This window comes from Heterocephalus glaber, unplaced genomic scaffold (genome assembly GCF_053883595.1).
Source record: "Heterocephalus glaber isolate CG9 unplaced genomic scaffold, H.glaber_assembly_v1.0 deba00001781, whole genome shotgun sequence".
Taxonomy (NCBI): Eukaryota; Metazoa; Chordata; class Mammalia; order Rodentia; family Bathyergidae; genus Heterocephalus; species Heterocephalus glaber.
This window is the reverse complement of record NW_028258467.1, coordinates 5,392,014-5,412,692: the sequence shown is the minus strand read 5'-3', so window position 1 is coordinate 5,412,692 and position 20,679 is coordinate 5,392,014. Positions and strand designations below refer to the sequence as shown.

Genomic DNA, 20,679 nt, shown 5'->3' with positions numbered 1-20,679 from the left:
CTTCAGCCTCTTGAGTAGTTGTGATTACATGTGTACCCAGTTACAATATGGAGGTTAATCTGGGTAGATAACCACATCTTTCATTGTCCAATTTAAAAATATTTATTTATTTATTTTGGGTTTTTTTGAGACAAGGTATGTAGTTCAAGTGGGTCTTGAACTCCCTAAGGAGCCCAGGCTGGCCTCAGCCTCCCTAGTGCTAGGATTACAGGCATGCACCACCACTCCCAGCCATCAACCAAATTTTTTTTTTGGTACTGGGGATCAAACTTGGGTCCTTGTGCTTGTGAGGCAGACAGCGGAACCACTGAGCTAAATCCCTGGCCCCATCAACCAAATTTTTAATGGGCTGAAATTTAGAGGTTAGCTGGGGATGATGGTGCATGCCTGTAATTTCAGTGCTCTGGGAGGCTGAGGCAAAAGGATCAAAAATGAGTCTAGCTTAGACAATTTATTGATTTAGCAAGATTCTGTCTCAAAACGTACAAGAATTTTTAAAAAGGGCCTGAAATGTATCTTAGTGTGAAGGTTCTGGGTTCAGTCCCAGGACCACTTAAAAAAAAAACCAACAGTCTATTGAAGAACAAGTATCAGGTTTTTGTAAAATGCAAGGAACAGTTGAGTGTTTGGGCCAAGGAGAGAACTAAGGTGAACAAAGGACTTTGGGGAAGAACAAGGAGAAGAGTGCATTGGAGAGGGAGATGAGGAAGTGTTCATCTAAGACATTATATTTAAATCTCTCCAATACAGTAGTTAAGAGTTAAGACTATTAACTCTGAGATGAGTATAGTGGCATACATCTGTAATCCCAGCACTCTGGGAGGCTGAAGCAGGAGGATCACAAGTTCTATCCCAGATTGAGCAATTTCATGACACTGACTCAAAAAAGCAGGGAGGAAGAACTGGGGATCGTAGCTCAGTGTTAAGACCTGGGTTCAATTCCCAAATACATATGGGCTATGGAGTCAGACTGCTTGAGGCTGAATTCTAGCTATGTACAGCTGTGTTTTGTTTGTTGTGGTAGTGGGGATTGAAGTCAGCACCTTTCCACTGAGCTACATCCCCAGCCTTTGTTATTTTTTACTTTGAAGTAGAGTCTCACTAAGTTGTTCACACAGGCCTTGAACTTGTGCTTCTCCCGCCTGAAGCTTTTCAGAGTGCTGGGGTTAAACAGGTATGTGCTGCCACATTCAGCCATAGCTGTGTTTGTTTGGTTTTTTGGTTTTTTGAGACAAGGTCTCCCTATGTAGTCCAGGCTTGGTCTTGAACTCACTATATAGCCTAGACTGTCCTCAAATTCTCAGCGATCCTATTACCTCAGCCTCCCTGAGTGCTAGGAGTACAGGCATGCTCCACCACGCCCAGCTGTAGCTGTCTTCTTCAACAGTTCACCTCTCTGTCCCTCAGCCTCCACTTCTCTAAAATAGGGACCTAAAAGTAATTGCCCTAAAGGATCATATGAGATGTTGATACAAAGACCATCACAGGACAGAAGAGAACTCCTAGGCATGATTTGTGATTTCTTCTGAGGCAGTCAAGGGTTATAAAGTGTTTTTTGCTAAAATCTGTGACTCTAGTTTTTTTTATTTTATGTATTTATTTATTTTTGGTACCGGGGATCAAACTTGGGACCTTGCGTTTGTGAGGCAGGTGGTGGTAGTTTTTTTTTTATTTTTTTATATATTTTTTGGCACCAGGGATCGAACTTGGGTCCTTGTGCTTGTGGAGCAGGCCCAGTTGTTTTTTTAAAAAATAATTTAATTTTTATTTTATCCCATCCCCCCCCCCTCAAGCCCCTTCCCCTCCGTATGTACAAAAGCTTTGTTTTCATTTTTTCCTTCTATTTTCATTTTTTTTTTTTGTCCCTTCTTTCTTCTTTTTTCCTCCCTCTTCCCTTATTCCCCTTCCCATTTGAATATTTTCTTTGCAGGGCTGGGGATTTAGCTCAGTGGTGCTGCCACCTGCCTGACAAATGCAAGGTCCTGAGTTTGATCCCCAGTACCAAAAAAAAAAAATGTTGTGAGCTGAATATTTTCTTCCCATTTCCCAACATCCATCATATATCTCAGTCCTTATTTCCACATTCAGTTTCTCATACCAGAGAAACAATGTGGTGTTTAAACATGTGTGTCCAATTTACTTAAGAGTATGGTCTCAAGGGCCGGGGATCTAGCTCAGTGGTTCCACCGCCGCCTGCCCGGTATCCCCGGTACCAAAAAAAAAGTATGGTCTCAAGGTCCATCCATTTAGCTATAAATGTCTGAAGCTCATCCTTCTTTATGGCAGAGTAGTACTCCATTGTATGAAAAAAACCCACATCTTCTTTATCCACTTGTCAGTTGGTGGGCATTTGGGCTGTTTCCAAGATTTAGCTATTACAAACTGTGCTACTGTAAACATGGGTATGGATATGTCGCTGTGGTATGATGCTTTTAATTCTTTCGGGAAGATACCAAAAAGAGGTATAGCTGGGTCAAATGGAACCTCTAGTTTTACTTTGAGAAATCTCCACACTGATTTCCACAGTGGTTGCACCAGTCTGCACTCCCACCACCAGTGGAAAAGTGTTCCTTTTTCCCCACAGCCCCTCCAGAATTTGTTATTGGTTGATTTCTTGTTAGCAGCCATTATTTCTGGAGGTGGAAGCTCAGCATTGTTTTAATTTCCATCTCTTAAATGACCAGTGATTTTGAACACTTTTTCATTTATTTATTTATTTATTTATTTATCTATCTTGGGTACTGGGAATCGAACTCAGGACCTTGTGCCTGCAAGGCAGGCGGCAGCACCACTGAGCTAAATACCCGGCTTTTTTCATGTATTTATTTGCCATTTCTAATTCTTCATCTGAGACGTGTCTTTTTATTTCAAATGCCCATTTTTGCATTGGGCCTTTAAATTTGGGGGGAGTCTGAGTTTTTTGAGTAACACATATTCTAGATAACAGTCCTTTATCTGAATAGCTGGTAAAAAATTTTTCCCACTTTGTGGATTGTCTATTCACCCTGTTGGTTTCTCTTGCTATGCAAAAGCTTTTTTAATAAGATGAGGTCCCAGGTTCTTTGTAGTATTTCTCATGTGGTCTGGGTTTTGTTGATGAAGTCTTTGCCTACTCCTATGTCTACAAGCGTTCTACCTATTCTCTCTTCCAGCAGATTTAGTGTTTCTGTTTTAATATTTAGATCTTTGATCCATTTCGATTTTAGGTTAGTGTATGGTGAAATATATGGGTCTAGTTTCAATCTTTGGCATGTAGAAAGCCATTTTGTCCAACACCTTTTTATTGTTTTTTGTTTTTGTTTTTGGTACCGGAGATTGAACTCAGGACCTTGAGCTTGTGAGGCAGGCAGGGGCACCACTAAGCTAAATCTCCAGTCCCTCTCAGGTCTGTTCTTTTGCCACTACCATGCTGTTTTTATCACTGTGGCTTTGTAGTATAATTTAAAGTCAGGGGTTGTGATACCCTTTGCTTTGCCTTTATTGCCCAGAATTGCCTTTGCTATTCTAGGTCTCTTCTGGTTCCAAATGAATTTTAGGATTGTTTTTTCTAATTCTGTGACATATGCTGTTGGGATTTTGATTGGGATTGCATTGAATCTGTGTAAAAATTTTGGAAGTATGGCCATTTTCACTCTATCGGTTCTTCCTATCCAAGAACAAAAGATTTCCTTCAATTTTCTGATATCCTCTTTCAGAGTACTGTAGTACTCCTTTTTCAGAGTACTGTAGTTTTCAATGTAGAGGTCTTTTCCCTTGTTAGATTGATTCCTCGGTATTTCTTTCTTTTTTGGATGCTGTTGTGAAAGGGATTGTTTCTCTAATTTCTCTCTCCATGAGACTGTTATTTGTGTACAGGAAGGCTATTGACTTTTGAGTGTTGACTTTGTATCCAGCTATGCTACTGAATTTGGTTATCAAATTTAAAAGTCTTTTTGGTGGAGTTTTTGGGGTCTTGTATGTAGAGTATCATGTCATGTGCAAATAATAATTTAACTTCTTCCTTTCCTATCCTTATTCCTTTTATTTCTTTCTCTTGTGTGACTCTCTACTTGTGCCCTCAGGTGCTCAATAGGCAGCTAAAGTAGAATAAGCTTGACTGTAATTTTGTAAAACTCTGGGTCTAATCCTTCTCATCTCTGCAATTAGGCATTTTAGTCATTTAAGGAACGTTTGTCTAAAAGTTAGTAAAATGGGTTTTGTTTGGTTCATTTTTTTCTGGTAATGGGAATTGAACACAGGGCTTTCTCACTAAGCTACATTCCCCAGCCCATTTTTATTTTTGAGACAGATTCTCGATAAATCATCCGAGCTGGGTTTGAACTGATAATCCTCTTCCCTCAGCCTCACAGAATCCTGAAAACACCTCAACACCTGGCTCAAGACAGTTTATTAGCCATACATTTACCTAGCCTATCACATTTCCCTTCAAGACTGAGAACACCAAGATAAGAGATTTACAGAAATATTCAGCTCTATCTAGAAATCTCCACTGCCCTAAACCTAGGGTCAGCTTAGATTCCAGCAGAGCCTCACAAAACTGAGACTGTCGCAAGCAAGAGTCAACTCTTAGAAGCCAAATTGGCCCTCAAGTCATGAGGATTTCTCTAAAATTGTGAAACCAGGACTGAGATAATCTGCCAGATCCCAGTCTACTACAATTACCCCATAAAACTGGTTTCTTAGCTGGATGTAGTGGTGCACGCCTGTAATCCCTGCGTTCTGGGAAGCTGAGGCAGGAGGATTGAAAGTTTGAGCCCAGCCTGGGAACTTTAGTGACTTAGCAAAACACAGTCTCAAAAAAAAGGTGGGAGGGATGAGGATGTAGCTCAGTATGTAGGCCCTGGGTTCAGTCCCCAATCCCCAGATACACACACACACATGCACAGAGAAAAAACTGGTCTCCATTCTTTTGTAAATGTGCCAGTCTGATTCTTTTCATCATAATATACCCCTTCCAGTTATTTAAGCTGGAGTCCTTCCCCTATCTTCTCTCTTTCCATTAAAGCTTCTGCCTGTAAATTCATACTGTTGCTTTAGTTTTAATATCCATTACCACTAATGCCAGGACCCACACTATAGCTAGCAACTGAGACATAATCCATGCAAAGGTTTTGTGCAGTACTTGACACTCAGGCACAGTTACTTGCCCACAAGGAGCTCAAAATTTAAGAGGAGGTGGCTGTTACTGCTTGAGAAGTACAACTTTCAGGAATAAAAGCTGAGAACAAGAGTCAGAGATTTTCCCTCATAACCTCGGAATCAGTTAGGGACTAGAGAATGGGTCAATAATATGAAAACTTAGGGTCAGGGATTTAGCTGAGTGGTTTCGCCACCTGCTGCACAAGCTCAAGGACCCGAGTTCGATCTCCAGTACCAAAAACAAAACAATAATAATATGAAAACTTTATCCACTGCACAATTTCCTCTTAATATTTACTTATTTAGAGACAGGGTCTCACTGTGCACTTCAGGGTGGTTTTGTACTCACTATGTACCCCAGGCTGGCCTCAAACTCTGTGGCAATCCTCCTGCCTCAGCTTTCTGAGGGCTGGGATTACAGGCATGTGCCACCACACCCAGCAAGGAGGATTCCTGTCAACCTGGACAGCCAAATGGAAGCCATTCTTTTTCTCTGCTTCTAGTGTTAACTGGCCTGTGGTTCTTGAATCATCCTGAGTTGATTGTTGGTGAGAAACAAAATATATATATATATTTTTTTTCTTTTGCAGTGTCCCACATTATTAAGTACCCACAATGTATATGCTAGACAAACACTCTAGTTCTGAACTGCATTCCAAGTGTTTATTTATTTATTTTACAACACTGGGGACTGAACCCTGGCTCTTCACATTGAGCTACATCCCCAGCCCTTTTCTTATTTTTTATTGTGAGAAGGGCTCTTGTTAAGTCACTTATTTGCTCAGACTAGGCTTGAATTTGTAACCCTTCTGCCTCTGTCTCCCAGAGTGCTGGGATTACAGGCATGTGCCACCATGCCCAGCAAAGCATATACTTTTCAGATATCCCCCCAGCCATTGTTGATGCCAAGGTAAAGAACTTTGTTAGACAGCAAGTTTGGGGAAAAGGGTAAGTTACTTGTCATTGGGATTCGTCATGCTTGAGATGTCTGTGGGATGATGATTTTCAGGCATTTGGTGTTGTGGCTATGGAGAGATCTAAAAGCTGTAACTGTGCTATCTAAGAACAGCTCCTGTACAGTTCACAAAGAACTTTCTCATGTTTTCTACTCTGATATGATCACAACCCTCCCTGTGAGGTAAGTAGGAAAAGACTGTTCTCACTTTCCCTAATGGACCCCTTCCCAAAACACACCACACACACACACACACACACACACACACACACACGCACACACAGGCTCTGAGAGATGAAAAGACATGTCCAAGACCATACAGTCCCACGGCCAACACCTAAGCCCTCATCTTCTAACAAGGAAGCCATGGTTCTTTCATTTATTTTGGTTTTTTCCTTTAAACCACACGGCCTGTCCTATCATTGCAATCCATAGCCCTGACAGTTTACAAAGTACTTTCTCATACTTAATTTCATTTGCTTCTCACAACAAAAGGGAGGAAGGGCAAGTATTTGTTGTCACCCCCACATGTGAACTGTTGCCCCCTCACCACGCACCTCAGCTGGGACAGAACACAAGTGATCCCAGCTACCCTTGTGGCCAAGCACAGGCCACGCCCATCTATGCCCTCAGGCATAAGCCTCACCTCCCCAGCCTCTAAAACCTGAAGCCATAAATTTGAAGGAGAAACAAATGTTGTTTGCAGAAGGCATATAAGATTGCAAGCATTTCCTCTTCTGCACTTTACATTTTACTATGCTAGTAATTCTCAGGGCCCCTTCCTGATCACCTGACCTGGTAAGATCTGTGACATCTAGTGGGGAGTTTAAGTCCTCCAAAGTACTGGGCTGAAGGCAAAGAAAGATGAAGAGTTAATGGATCTGGGTATGGTGGCCCATACTTGTAATCCCAGCACTTGGGAGGCTGAGGCAGGAGGATCGTTGTGAGTTTGAGGTCAGCCTGAGCTATAGGAGTTCAAGGCCAGCCTGAATAAGACCCTGTTTCACAAACAAAACAAAACAAAACACAGGAGTGTTAATGGGACTGGATAAACCCATGGCTGCCAGGTAGCTGTGACTCTGCCTGGGAAGAAGGGGCCCTTCCAGGGAGGTCAGACTCTTCAGAGGCTGTGAGACAGTTTTGTGTTTGAGTGTGTGTGTGTGTGTGGTGGTGGTGAGGATCGAGCCCTGGCCCTTTGCACCAACCTGCATTTCCAGCCCTTTTTATTTTTAGTTTGAGACAGAGTGTTGCTAAGTAGCTAAATTGCCCAGTCTGAGCTCAAACTTTCGATCCTCCTTCCTCAGCTTCCCAGAGTGCTCTGGTTACAGGCATACACCACCACACCCAGTTTAGCTCATGCTTTTCTAATTGTAGCATTTACCTTCTTCTCTAAGAAACTATGGGACATTAATGGGGACTTAGCTCAGTGGTTCTGCCATCTGCCTCACAAGCGCAAGGTCCTGAGTTCAATCCCTGGTACCAAAAAAAAAAAGAGACTATAGGACAATTCCCAGGGCTTGTGGCATGAGTAGCTTGGATGTTCTAGGGCAGTGGTGGCAAACCTACAGCATGTGTGCTGCACCAAGCTGTTTGTATCATTGAAAGCTCTAAAAGGTCCCCCATCACTGTTCTAGGGCGTGGTGTGCAGTGGGCAAACATTTGTCTTTGTCTGGGTCCCCTGGTTATTCTTCAATGGAACCACCATCCTAAGGATTTCCTAAAAGGCCTCTTAAACCACAGTGGTTTTAATTCAAAGCTAAATATTCTTCAACCCAAACTAGGATTAAATGTATGCAATGAGCCGAGTGTGGTGGTACACAGTTGTAATCCCAACACTCTGGGAGGCTGAGGCAGGAGGAGCACAAATTCAAGCCCGGCCTGCACAATTTAGCGACTGTAACCAAACTCTGTCTCAAAATAAAACAAACACAAAATTGATGGGGTTATGTAGCTCAGTGTAAAGACCTTGGGTTCAATCCTTAGTACCACCAAAGAAAACCGAACAAACAACACACACACACACACACACACACACACACACACCCCCCAAACATATACTGTACACAAAAATTTAAGCTATATTTTTGCAAACCTCAGAAAAACAAGTTTCTTTTGGGAGGGAGGTTAATAAGGTCTCAGTATGTTGTCCAGGGTGGTCTCAAATTCATGGACTCAGTCCTTCTGCCACATCCTCTCAAGTAACTGAGACTATAGGTGTACAAGGTGATGTCCTTTTGTTTTGTTGAGACAGGGTATCACTATGTAGTTCAGGCTAGCTCAGTGATCCTCCTGCTTCAGCCTCCCCAATTCTGGGATTACAGATGGGTGCCATGCCTGGCAAGAATCAATGTTTTTTGGGTTTTTTTTGAGACAGGGTGTCACTGCGTAGTTCAGGCTGGGTTTGAACTCAGTATGTACCCCTGGCTGGCCTGGAACTTGCAGCGATCCTCCTGGCTCAACCTTCTGAGTGCTAAGATTATAAGCGTGCACCATCACACCTGGAGAGAATCATTTAAAAGGAAAAAGATGATCATAGATGCTGAGAATAAGGCTGTGGATCCCCTGGCAATCACAGGCTTCAGTATGAAAAGCATTCCTTCAATTTTTTTTATTTTAAGCCTTTTTTTTTTTGGTACTGGGGATCCAACTCTGGTCCTTGCACTTACAAGGTGGGTGCAGTGCCACTAAGCTAAATCCCCCGCCCTACAATTTTTTTGGGTTTTTTTTTTTGGTATCGGGGATCATCGAACTCAGGTCTTTGCGCTTCAGCTGCAGGCAGTGAAACCACTGAGCTAAATCCCTGGCCCCCAATTTTTTTTAAAACAATACTTACCATAACCAACTCAGGACTGTCCTGGTGGTGCCTTTCCCAATGCTGCTGGAATTCCAGATCTGATGAGACTGGGCCATGTAACACCATGCATCTGTCATCGAAAAAGTCTTAGAATTCTGGATCCTAGGCCTCAGTCAGTTCTGCTGACAGCCTACTTCTACTTTGTGGAAATTAAAGACTTTGTTTTGTTATTTGCTTTTTGCGAAAGGGTCTCCCTATGCAGTTCAGGCTGGCCTTGAACTCTGTGATTCTCCGGTGGTGAGTCACATTCCTCAGATCAGAGCCCCTTTCATAGACAGCCTGAGAAGGTGCCCTGCCCCTTCTGAAGAGAAAAACATGCTGCAACCATGAAGTCAGTTTTCAAGAAATGAATGAATGGCCAAAGCAGGTATAAACCTGCGCTCTCTCCCGAGTTGCTAGGGCACTAAGTCAGGAAGCACCTCGGGACACATTGCTACTTAAGGGATTCTTCATCGCCCTACGCGCCCCCCTCCCCACCTTTCTGTGGTAGTCCAGGCTGGCCTTGAACTCACCGTAATCCTCCTGGCTCGGTCTCCTGAGTGCTGGGCCCATATCTTTTTTTTTTTTTTTCTCATACCGGGGATGGAACTCCTGATCTCGTGCTTGTGCGGCAGGCAGGCAGGCACCTGAACCACTGAGCTAAATCCCCGGCCCCAGGGCCCATATCTTTTTTGATTGCCCTCTCCATTTATCTGTAAACTGACTTTAGTGAAGTCTTGCCCCCACTATGCACAGGTTGGAGGGGATGCATAAGCTTTTTTTTGTTGGTTTTGGTTTTGGTTTTGGTACCAGGGATCGAACTCGGGACCTTGGCGCTATCGAGGCAGGCGGCGGAACCACTGAGGTAAATCCCTGGCCCCAATGCATAAGCTTTTGAGTAGGTCCGGAGGACAGACATTTGAGTCAGAACTTATTTCTGTGTGATCTGGGGTGACCGATTGGTCCTCTCTCTGTCCCCTCTGAGCTACAACCCCGCATGAGGTCTGCTTTATTTATCCTGAACCCATTTGTCTGCTAAGAAAATAGAAGGTTGCTAGAAGATGTGCCTAGGTTGTGGCCCTGTCATCTTTGGCCAGCACAGGAGGAACACACCAAAGTCATTTTCTCAAATACAGGTATTAGGCAGTCATGTTCAAAATGCTTAGGACTTGACATATTGAAAACGTTAGGTTTGTTTTTTTTTTATTTTGGAATGCTTGCTTTTATATAATGAGATATTTTGCAAATGGGGCCCAGGTCTTAACACAAAGTTTATTTATGTTTCCCATGCACTGTGTACAGATAGCCTGAAGATAATTTTATGTGGTATCCTTAGTTCACCTAAATTTTGACTGAAACCTGTTCCATCAGGTCAGATGTGGAGTTTTCTACTTGTGGTTTCACCTCACCACTCGAAAACTTTCAGATTTTGTAGCATTTCAGATTTTGAATTTGAGGACTAGGAATGCTTATCTTATGTTATAATCCTTACAATTCCCATTTAAAAAGCCCCACAAGTTATTTCTACTATGGAAGTCTTCAAAAATAGCCAACTCTTGCCTTAAGAAACTTTTTAAAGTGCAAATAATTAAATGAGATCTTCCTGTCTCCGAAATGGAGCTAGTTAATTTCTGCCTTCCCTAATTGAGGAGCTACATAGTGCGGCAGAGTGCACCTAGCCCAGTAGAAAGCCTCCTTTTGGATAAATCCTGCGACCGCGCCTAGCCAGGTCCCCGGGACTATTCCCCTGTCCAGGGACAGACAGCTAAACTGCACGTGACCTCTCACCCGAGCCGGCGCCTCTTCCTTCGGGGCGTGGCCACGCGGGGTGGCTTGGTAGCCATTGGCCGGGAGGCGGGGCCCGCGGCGGGCGCACACGAAAGAAAAGGCCCCTGGGGGCGTGGCAAGGTGGGCCGCCGGTGGCTGCTATTGGTCGGGGGCGTGCCGGGGTGTGTCCGCGGGCGGGGCGGGGCGGGGCGGGGCGGGGTGCGGTGGGCGAGACCGCAGGCGGCGGGAGACGCGGCTTCTCGGCTTGCACCTGAGACCAGACGTTCCTGGTCCTCAAGGCTGAGTCCGTGCGGTCCCTGCCGCCATGAACCGCTTCAGGGTGTCCAAATTCCGGCACACGGTGGCCCGACCATCCCGCCGAGAGGTGAGTCCGACTGGCCGGCCCTGCGCCCTTGCCGCGGCTGGCGCCCTCCTCTGCGTGAGCCCCGCGGGGGACTCCTAGGAACGCAGAACTCCCGCCTCCCGAGCCCTGCTCCCTCGGCGCGCCCCCTTCAGGATCGGGACCGAGCGTCCTGGCCGCTCTGTCGCTGCAGGGAGGCAGAGTCCAGCGCTCGGGGGACTCGCCCTACAGCTAGCTGATCGCCGCTCTTTGCCGGGCCCGGGACCTCACTGGCGGCGCTGCCCTCTCGGCTGGGGCCAGGCCTGAGGCCTGCGAGGCTGTCTGCTTGCTTTCCCTGCTTCCGGTCGGCCTCGCTGGGGGGCCGAGGCTCGGGCGCTGCTGCTCTCCGGCTCCTTCTTCCTGCTGCCCCGGGTCTTTCCTGCCCGGAGGCGGGTTGGAGGAGAGATGCAGCTCTTACCTCTGGCCTCAGAGCCCGCATGTGTCAGATGGAGAGGGGAGAGGGGAGAGGGGAGAGGGGAGAGGGGAGAGGGGAGGGCCCCCTCCCCACGCAGGCGCGGGCTCATCCTCAGGTTTCTGCCGGCGCTTCTTCCTCCGCTTGCTGCTGAAGCAAGCTCTTCCTACTGGGGTACTGCTGTCCGCGACTGGGTGGGGTCTGAAGAAGACTTGAGCTAAGTGCTGGGAGTACCTCTGATTCCCAGAAAGGGAGGAGGCTTGACGGTGAACTTCAGAGATGATGCCGCCCCCTGTGTTATTTGGAAGGCCTGGGAGTGTCTTCGGATAATTGGGGCTGTGAACTGACCTCTGATGAGCCCATCAGCGGCCCAAAGCAAGTCAAGGCTGCTGACTTGGAGCAGGAGCGCCGTTTTTATTCTTTGGACAGTATTTCCTCTGCGCCTCCTATGTGTTGTGCCCAGCTGCTGGAGCCACCACGGTGAACATGATAACATTTTCTTTACTTTGTTGTACTTATAAAACCTCAGTGAGGGAGACAGCCAGCAAAGAGAGAGACGTACAAGGGCCTTGTAAGTTTTAATAAGTGCATTGAAGAACACACATAGGGACTCAGATGGAGAATGAGAAAGTGGGGTTTGATCTCGGTAGGTGGTGGAAGCAGGCTGCCTGAAGGAGGTGACATTTCAGAGGAGGCCCAAAGGATGAGAAGTGGGAAATCCTGGTGTGGGAATGCAAAGTGGGCCAGAGTGGATGGGAGGTACTGACCAAGGAAGTGTGGTGACAGATGAGACCAGAACAGTCCTGCAGAGTAGAGTCCAAGGGCCATGGGAAGAAGTTTGGTTTTATTTTGAGTGCAGTGGGGAGCCATTGAAAGGCTGAGGGAAGTGTTTAGTGTTTAGATTTGCAGTAAGACCATAGCTCTGGGTGCAGTAAGTCCTGTACTGTACTGATGGAGGGCTCTGGAGAGTACTTGAGGGGCCTGGTGCTTTCTCCTGGGTGGTAAACAGAATGGAACCAGGGATTGCAGGATTAGGAAGGTGGGAGGACAGACACGCAGTTCTCCATTTAAGAAACATTGTGTGCCACTGTATTTGTACTGTGAGCACGAATGAGGAAGGGAAAGTAATGCAAGGCCCTGCTCTGCTGTTCTACCACTGACAAGTGAATATTGAAGTAGGAGACTGAGGTGGTGATGTTGTGAATAGGTGACTAGGAAGTGTGGGTGCTCTGTCATTAGAGGCAGGAAGGAACAGAGAGTGGTGCTTTGACACCAACAGGAAATATGAGGACCTCGCTGATCTCAGTTTCAGAAATAGTGCTCTTCTGCCTCCCTACATGTGGGAGTGTTAGCATCAACGCATTTTCGTGAGAGTACAGCATTCACTCATCTAGGAGACTTGGTGGAAGGGCATGTTCTAATGAGGCTAGGCCTTGATTTTCTGTCCTGAGTGTGGGTGTTTTTCTCTTTTTGCTTGGAGGAGCCCCTGGACTCTGGTGGAGCACTCAGCAGTGGAGTTGGGAAAGCAGAGCCCATCTTCTGTTTTAGTTGCTTATTGCTCCATCCTCTCCTTCCGGCCCTCCTCTCCTTTTAATAGAAACAAGCCCCTGTCCACTTCCTGCTGACAACCTCCTCCCCCTGGTTAAGAAACTGAGTGATAGGGCCAGGGGTTTAGCTCAGTGGTTCCGCCACCTGCCGCGCAAGTGCAAGGTCCCGAGTTCAATCTCCGGTACAAAAAAAAAAAAAAGAAAGAAAGAAACTGAGCAATATTAATATTACCTTCTTAGTGACTTTGTTTGTTTGTTTGGTACTGGGGATTGAACCCAGAACCTTAATGCTGAACTGCATCCCCAGCCCTTTTTTTTTTCTATTTTGAAACAGGATCTTGCTAAGTTACTGAGGCTGGAGTCGAACTTTCGATCTTCTTGCCTCGGCCTTTCAGAGTACTGGGATTACAGGCATATAGCACCATACCCATTTCTGACTTAGGTTATTTCAAGAACATTTTGCATTTTCTAAGGGACTTCATGAGTTGAAACAGGGTTTGACTCAAAGGAATGCATCTGTGATGGTGCAGTTTTAAAGTAGAGTTCCCTGAATTATGCCTCCACCCCATCCCCTTTCCTTTTGGGGGGGGGGTACTAGCGATCGAACTCAGGACCTTGCACTTTCAAGGCAGGCACGGTGCCGGTGCCACTGAGCTAAATCCCTGGCCCTGCCCCATCCCCTTTCCAGCATGAGCAGAAACCTGGCCCTCACCACACTACACCTTTCTTATTCTTTATTTTCAGGCCTGGATCAATGGCATTCGTACAGGAACCACCCCCTTGTGTGGGAATCATATCAAATCGAGCTGTAGCTTGATTGCCTTCAATTCTGACTGTCCAGGTAGGGGAGTGGATATGGGTGAGGAGGGAGGGCAGGCTCTGTGCAGGGTGGAGAGTTAGAAGTGGTCTGGGGTAGGAGGCTCATAGATTAGAACAATGCAGGGCCTTAAACCTCTACAAACATTAACGTGAAGTAATCAGATCAGTTTTGTGCTTGTATATAAACTATACAGTAAGCCCCTGACTTAATAAACACTTGAGTTGCAAACTTTCACAGATACGAATGGACCTCACGTTAGGAACCTTCATAGATAGGAACAGATTGCAGAAGTAGCTCAGGTGTGTGCTGGACATTGTCACAATTATTCTGCTGTGGTTACTGTACAGTAATAGCGTACAGTAGTGGAGTGCTCAATCAAAGCCTAGAATGTCTGGAAGCAAGAGGAAAAGCAGTGGTGATGTGGAGGGGACTGCTAGGAAGTGCAAAGCAATATACATTGTATATTTATGTCAAAGGTGTATAAGACCCACTTTGTCGGACTTACAAACTAAACTGGTTTATGAACGTTCTCCGAGAATATTCCCAAGGATTTACAGTCATGGTCATGGCTTCAAAAGCATGCCCAGAAGGGCACGGAGGGAACTGATCCATGTATTTCCAGCCATCTTCACTGGCTATGTCTGTGAAGCCCCTGGTGGCTGGAGTCATTAAGAATGCAATGTTGTAGGGCTGGGGATTTAGCTCAGTGGTTTTGCTGCCTGCTGCGCGAGTGCAAGGACCCGAGTTCGATCCCTGATACCAAAAAAAAAAAGAATGCAATGTTTTGAAAACTCTTTTTATTCGTTAGGTCTCTCTTGGCTGCTGGTGATAATGTCGACCTCAAATGAACTTAAGCAAAAAATAAATACCTTTTTGACTTGCCTAAGAAGTCAGGGGACAGGGGCAGGTGATGTAGCTTCACAGTAGAATGGTTGCCTAGCATGTGCAAAGCCATGGCTTCCATTCCCAACATCCCTCCCCAAAATAAAGTAAGTCAGAGGCTTCAGGCAGAGCCGATCCAAGTTTGAATATGCTGTCATCCCTGACCATTTGCTTAGTTCTTCAACCCTGTTGTCTTGGGGTGTAGGGTTTTTTCTTTCTTTTTTGGGGGGGTACTGGGGATCGAACTCAGGACCTTGCTCTTGGAAGGCAGCCATGGTGCCACTGAGCTAAATGCCCAGCCCCATAGGCTTTTTTCTCAGATCAGGGTGGGAGAAGTGCTGGTCAATGGCCCCAAGCTAACCTTTTATAGGAGGTACAGTGTGATAAAATTGTAAGTCTTCTCCTGGTGGCTTCTGTATAGCCAATGCATGGGTAGTTCTTGGGTTGGAAGAAACTAACCCTGGGCCATTCGCTGTGTCCAAAGGGCTGTGAGCTCATGATTAGTGGATGTTCTCAGGAGGTCCTAGGCTGAGCCTTTTTAAAAAAAATTTATTTTATTTTATTTTTTTAGGCTGAGCTTTTAAGTTTTCTCTCTTATGGGAACCCTTGGCAAGTATCCCAGTTAGGCTTAAAGTCAGAACCCCTGTGTTTGTTTAACAGGTGTATTGGGCATTGTGCCTCTGGACAGCCAAGGAGAGGACAAGAGACAGGTGGCCTACCTGGGATGCCATTCAGGTGAGTGGGTGCCTGGAACTTGACCCCAGAGCCGGAGATTAATACACACCTGATCCTTAGCACATGCCTTGTTATCCTCACTCAGTGTTCTGTGAAGTGGTTGTGTTCAGAAGGCTGCATCTGATTTAGAATTTGGGCCTGGGTGGAGGGGAGGGAGGCTGGATATTCCAGGTTCTCAAGCTGGAAAGGGGGATAGTATGTGGTGCCAGACTGAGGCTGGCTGTCAGTCTGAAGACTCACCCCTACCTGGCTGTTACCCTTCCTTCTTGTCTTGGAGTCCAGCAGGGCACCTCTTACTTACCACTTGGCTCTCCCCAGCCAAGCCACCCATGGCCCTCCAAGAAAGTGTCCTTGTTGGGCTGGAGGATGGAGATGGGACTTCACAAAGGGCTTTTGTCTGCTGCAGCTGTTTCTGGGGCTGCCTGGCTTGCCTTGTCCGCCCGTCAGCTGCAGCGTCTCTGGGCCCTCTGGCCTACACTCTCGGCTGCCTGTTGGGAGGTGCTGGAGGTGAGGAAAAGGAATAGATCCTTGGTCCTTTAGCCGGGTGAGCTGCTCAGTGTAAGAATGATGATAATGAGGGTATTTAATACTGTGTGCTAAGTAACATCATTTGCATTTTCTGATCCAAACTTTTAGAAAAAGAACTATTGAAGCAACATGTACATACCATAAACATTGCTCTTATAAGTGAATAATTGATGATGTTTGTTATATAGAGTTGTGTGCATCTCCATTCAGTTTCAGAGCATTTCCATCCTTCCCCAGATCATTCCCTTTGGGGTTAACCCGAAAATACCTTGGGCACTACAGCCTCAGGCAACCATTGGTCTACCTTCTGCCTCAGTAGCAGAGACTTGCACATTATTGTCAGGGTCTCATCCAGCAAGCTGTCATTTTTATAAATAGTTTTATTGGAATTATCTTGTCCATTCACTAGAGTGTAGTCAGTGGCTGCTTTCTTGCAATGACTGCAGAGTTAAATAGTTGTTTCTATTGAATAACTGTTCAATATTGAATAGTTATTTCTGTGGTGCTGGCAGTTGAACCCAGGGCCTTGTATATGCCAAAGTTGATTAGTTGTGTGTGGTCCTGAAATCCTAAAATCTATACTACTTTGCCCAGGGGCCGGGGAATTAGCTCAGTGGTTTCGCCGCCTGCCTTGCAAGCGCAAGGACCTGAGTTCGATCTCCAGTACCCCCCCAAAAAACCAACCTACTTTTCAGTTAAGAAAACTGAGGTTCAGGGAAGTTAGGAATCTAACTAGTGTTCACATAGCTGCTGGCAGAGCCAGAATTGGTCACAGAATTGTGATCCTATGTTTGTTTCTTAATACCTTTTTCCCTTGGGAGAGCCATCCCATATTGGTGATGTTTGAAAGGTGGTGAGCTCCCATCACCAGCTTTTCTAAATAGAAGCTGGACTTACCTGTGGGTGGATTGTAGCATCATGGTAACCGAAGCTGTTTAGAGTTTCTCCCTGCAGGAGCCCTGCCAAGAAGTAGTTCTTGTGGTTAGGTGAGCTCTAGCTCCCATAGAACCTGCCCTGGAGATTCCAGTTACCATTCTGCCCACATAGGTGCTGGCAGTGGGGGGGACACTGAGCAGGCTGGGCTCGGGATGCTATCCTACCTTTGAAGGCTCCCTGCCTTCAGAAGCCCCTGCAGACTCTTATCTCAGGGCCACACCTGCCAACAGCCTGCCAGCCAGAGAGAGCAAAGTGACAGGGGCCACTGGGGGCAGTTCTGGGGTATGTGCTGTGGGGAAAGCAGCATAATGGCACACTGATGAGCACAGGTTCTGTTACCAGAGCACCTGGGCCTGATCCTTGGCTCCACCCCTTTGTAGTTGTGTAACTCTGGCTGAGTTACCTCTCTGAGTTTCAGTGTCCTCATCTTCCAGCTGGGGTGATGCTGCAGCACCACCTGATGGGTCATTGTGAGGATTTGGTGTGCTCTGCACATGTAAGGACTTACCGCAGATGCACTCAGATTACTCAGTTACGTTACCAACACTTGTTGTCTTGGGAGATACCAGGCTGCCTGCACTGCTGGCTGCACCTGGCTGGGAACTTATCCCTTCCTGCCCCAGCAGGAGGGGTGGCATGTGTTATGAGGCTCGAGGACCAGGACTGTTGTGGTCCTGCTGTCTGGGAGTCAGGCCAGGGCCATCCGAAGGGGTTTCTGTCTACATTTGTCCCCTTTTCCTGCTCTCCTCTGGCCATGAGGAAAACAGCCCTGCAGGTGGCTGTGCTCCTCATTCTGGGATTACCAACCTGTAGTCCTACCACATCCCCACCCACCCCACTGCCCTCCATACCTCATCCCCACCCCATGCCACAACCTCATTTCCCCTTGGGTTCTGGCTCACTCAGTGCACCCTCACATCCCCTTCCCACCACAAAGAACTAAGAGACCAACTCAAGCTTGATTAAGCCCAAAAGGGATTTGTTGGTAGACTCCTGGGAACCTTCTAAATGGAAGGCACAGCTGGATGTGCCACCTTAGGAGGGGCCGGGCTGGATAGTTGTATCCCTGCAGATGCCCGGTAAACAAAGGAGCTTCCTGTCCACATTCCTGCTGACCTCCTGATGCCAGGGTCCTGGGCCATCCATGGTCCACAGGACTCTTATGACATGTGTTCCCCCACAATCTTGTCCAGAGGGGCACTGGGCTTGTAAACTTTCAGCTGTCTCTGTCAGGGCAGAAGGATGACTTTCAAAGCCCTGGGCTTTGGTTTAGGCTTGGAGATGATTCTGCTAGGTGGAAACAGGATGTTTTAGTTCAACCCCTCATTTCCCACAGAGCTGGTCACTGACTTGGACTTCTCTCCCTTTGATGACTTCCTCCTGGCCACGGGCTCCACTGACAGGATGGTGAGTGGAGCCAGTTAAGTGGCTCATGTCCCCATGCTAGCACCCACCCACCCCTCCTGCTGCCTCTGATCTCTTCCCTTCCCTCCAGTCCCATGACCGCCAAGTGCTAAGATTCTGCCTTGCCTTTACACTGCATGACTGCCCAAGGGAAGCCAGATGGGGTGATGTAGGAGGCTGGAGGGGCTGGGCTGGACAGAGCCCCTGTTCCCACTTACATGTCTTCCTGCCATTCTCTGAACACATCTCGGACCCCTTTAGCTGGGTTCCCTCCTCCCCTTTTATGATTCCAGATACATAGCTGTAGTGTATCTGTAGTTCCAGGTCCACGGCTATAGTGAACTGTAGGCCCAAACAGTTGAGGCAGGTGAGGTGTCTCTGACAGGCCAGAAGCTGTTACCTTGTGATCAGCCTTGTTCCAGCCCAGGACCTCTCTGGGGCCAGGGAGCCCTGAGATAGGCTGGCTCAAGGCAGCAAGACCCCCAGCCCTGGGCTACAAGCTTGATCCTTTCCACAGGTAAAGCTCTGGAGGCTGCCAGAGCCTGGCCAGGCCCTGCCCTCAGCACCTGGGTTGGTGCTTGGTCCTGAGGAGCTGCCAGTGGAAGTACTGCAGTTCCACCCCACTGTGGATGGCATTCTGGTGACTGCAGCAGGGAGGGCTGTGAAGGTCTGGGATGCGGCCAAGCAGCAGCCCCTGACAGGTAAGGGCCACCCTGGCTCCCATTCCTGGAGCAGCCTCCATCTGGACAGCCCTTCCATTCCTTACTGATCTTTTTAGTAACATGAATTTGAAAATGCATACCAAGGCTGGGGTTGTAGCTCAGTGGTTCAGTGCTTGCCTAATATACATGCATGGTGATACATGCTTATAAACCTAGCTACTCAGGAGGCTGAAGCAGGAGCATCACAAGTTGAAGGCCAGCCTGGGCAATTTAGTGAGACCTTGCCTCAAAATAAAAAATTAAGAGGGCCGGGGATTTAGCTCAGTGGCGCTGTACCTGCCTGGCAAGCACAAAGTCCTGAGTTGGATCCCCAGTACTGAAATAAATAAATAAATAAATAAGAAAAAAGGCTAGTGGGGATGTAGCTCAGTGTGAGGCCCTAGAATCCACCCCCAGTGCTGCAAAAAAGAAAAAGAAAAAGGAATTTTAAAAGAATGTATCAAAGTTTGATAGGTACACAGTGTAAGTTCTACAAACACCCTCTCCTTCTCTAGTCCCATGAGGTATCTCTCAGCTATTTTTTTCTGTTTTCTTCCATTTTTGTAAATAACTTCCTTACATTGTTACTTCTTCAAACTGTTTTCAGCATTGAAAGGAACTGCTTGGCTCCCCACTCTGGAGAATTTGTGGTGTAGAGCAGCCCTTCCCACATGTTCATCCTTTTTCCCATAGAGAAGGTCACAGCACAGGGTCGGATTCCTCAGTGTTTGAATGATTTGACTGTTCATGTGACTTACAGCTGAGCCCTGTGGTGTACTTTGATGACATCACACGGTCCTTTCTGCAGAGTGTCCTCCCTGACCTGCCTGCGTGTTTTGGAGGTAAAGACATGGATGCTCAGGGAATTGAGGAGCATACTGTCCCCAGATTGCTGCGCAGTGTTTGGGGGGTGAGCTCACTCTCTAGCCCTGGGAATGAGGTTCTGGCCCCTGCCCTAAAGGACCATTAGCCCAACCAGCGTCCTTGGGAGCCCCTCTTGATACACCAGCTACTGAGAGTTTAGCCAGTACCCACCATGGAGTCATACACTGCAGGGGATGGGAGATTTGAAATATATAAAGTGCAGGACTTGCTGGGAAGAACACTGGGGAAGCCTTTGAGACCAATCTGACTGAAGCAGAGGTGAAGGTGACCAGACCTTCTGTCTGCATTGGAGGTGACCCTAGCTAGCTGTAGCTACCATGTCTCAGGGTCTTCTCATGTCTGGCTCTGTGCTGAGGGATTCACACCTCCTCTGTACATCTGTCTGCAGTTCCAATGGCCCAGACTGAGCTTAGGAGTTTAAATAACTTGGCCAAGTCCATGGTGTATATAGCAGAGTTGAGATCAGTCCCATGGGAGTGACTTTTGGTGTAGTGGTTATCTATTGCTTTGGAACAAATTACCCCAAGATATAAGTGCATCTCATAGTACCTTAAGGGACAGGGATGTCAAGGTGGCCAAGCTGGGGGTTCTGCCTCAGGCCTTTTACCAGGCTGCCATCATCTGAAGGCTTGCCTGGGGCTGGAGAAGCTATGTCTAGGATGGGATTCACTCAGAGGTGCTGGCTTTGGCAGGAGGCCACTGTTCCTCTCCCGTCTGGGCCTCTTTTTTTTTTTT

At 47.0% G+C, this 20,679-nt stretch overlaps 1 protein-coding gene across 6 annotated transcripts in view; it reads left to right on the top strand.

The window, feature by feature from the left end:
• The first annotated feature begins 10,894 nt into the window (after positions 1–10,894).
• Positions 10,895–20,679, top strand: part of Coro7 (coronin 7) — a 100,593-nt gene continuing 90,808 nt past the window's right edge. For 5 of the 6 annotated variants that reach the window (XR_015447875.1, XR_015447874.1, XR_015447877.1 and 2 more), the window contains exons 1-5: positions 10,895–11,079; positions 13,798–13,894; positions 15,416–15,490; positions 18,291–18,361; positions 18,876–19,059. Coding sequence is in view for 2 of the 6 variants with exons in the window: in XM_087202681.1 (XP_087058807.1) it covers positions 11,020–11,079; positions 13,798–13,894; positions 15,416–15,490; positions 18,291–18,361; positions 18,876–19,059 (487 nt within the window). In the remaining 4 variants the exon portion in view is untranslated. The remainder of the gene's footprint in view (positions 11,080–13,797; positions 13,895–15,415; positions 15,491–18,290; positions 18,362–18,875; positions 19,060–20,679) is intronic. The other variant, XM_087202680.1, reaches the window with a different exon arrangement.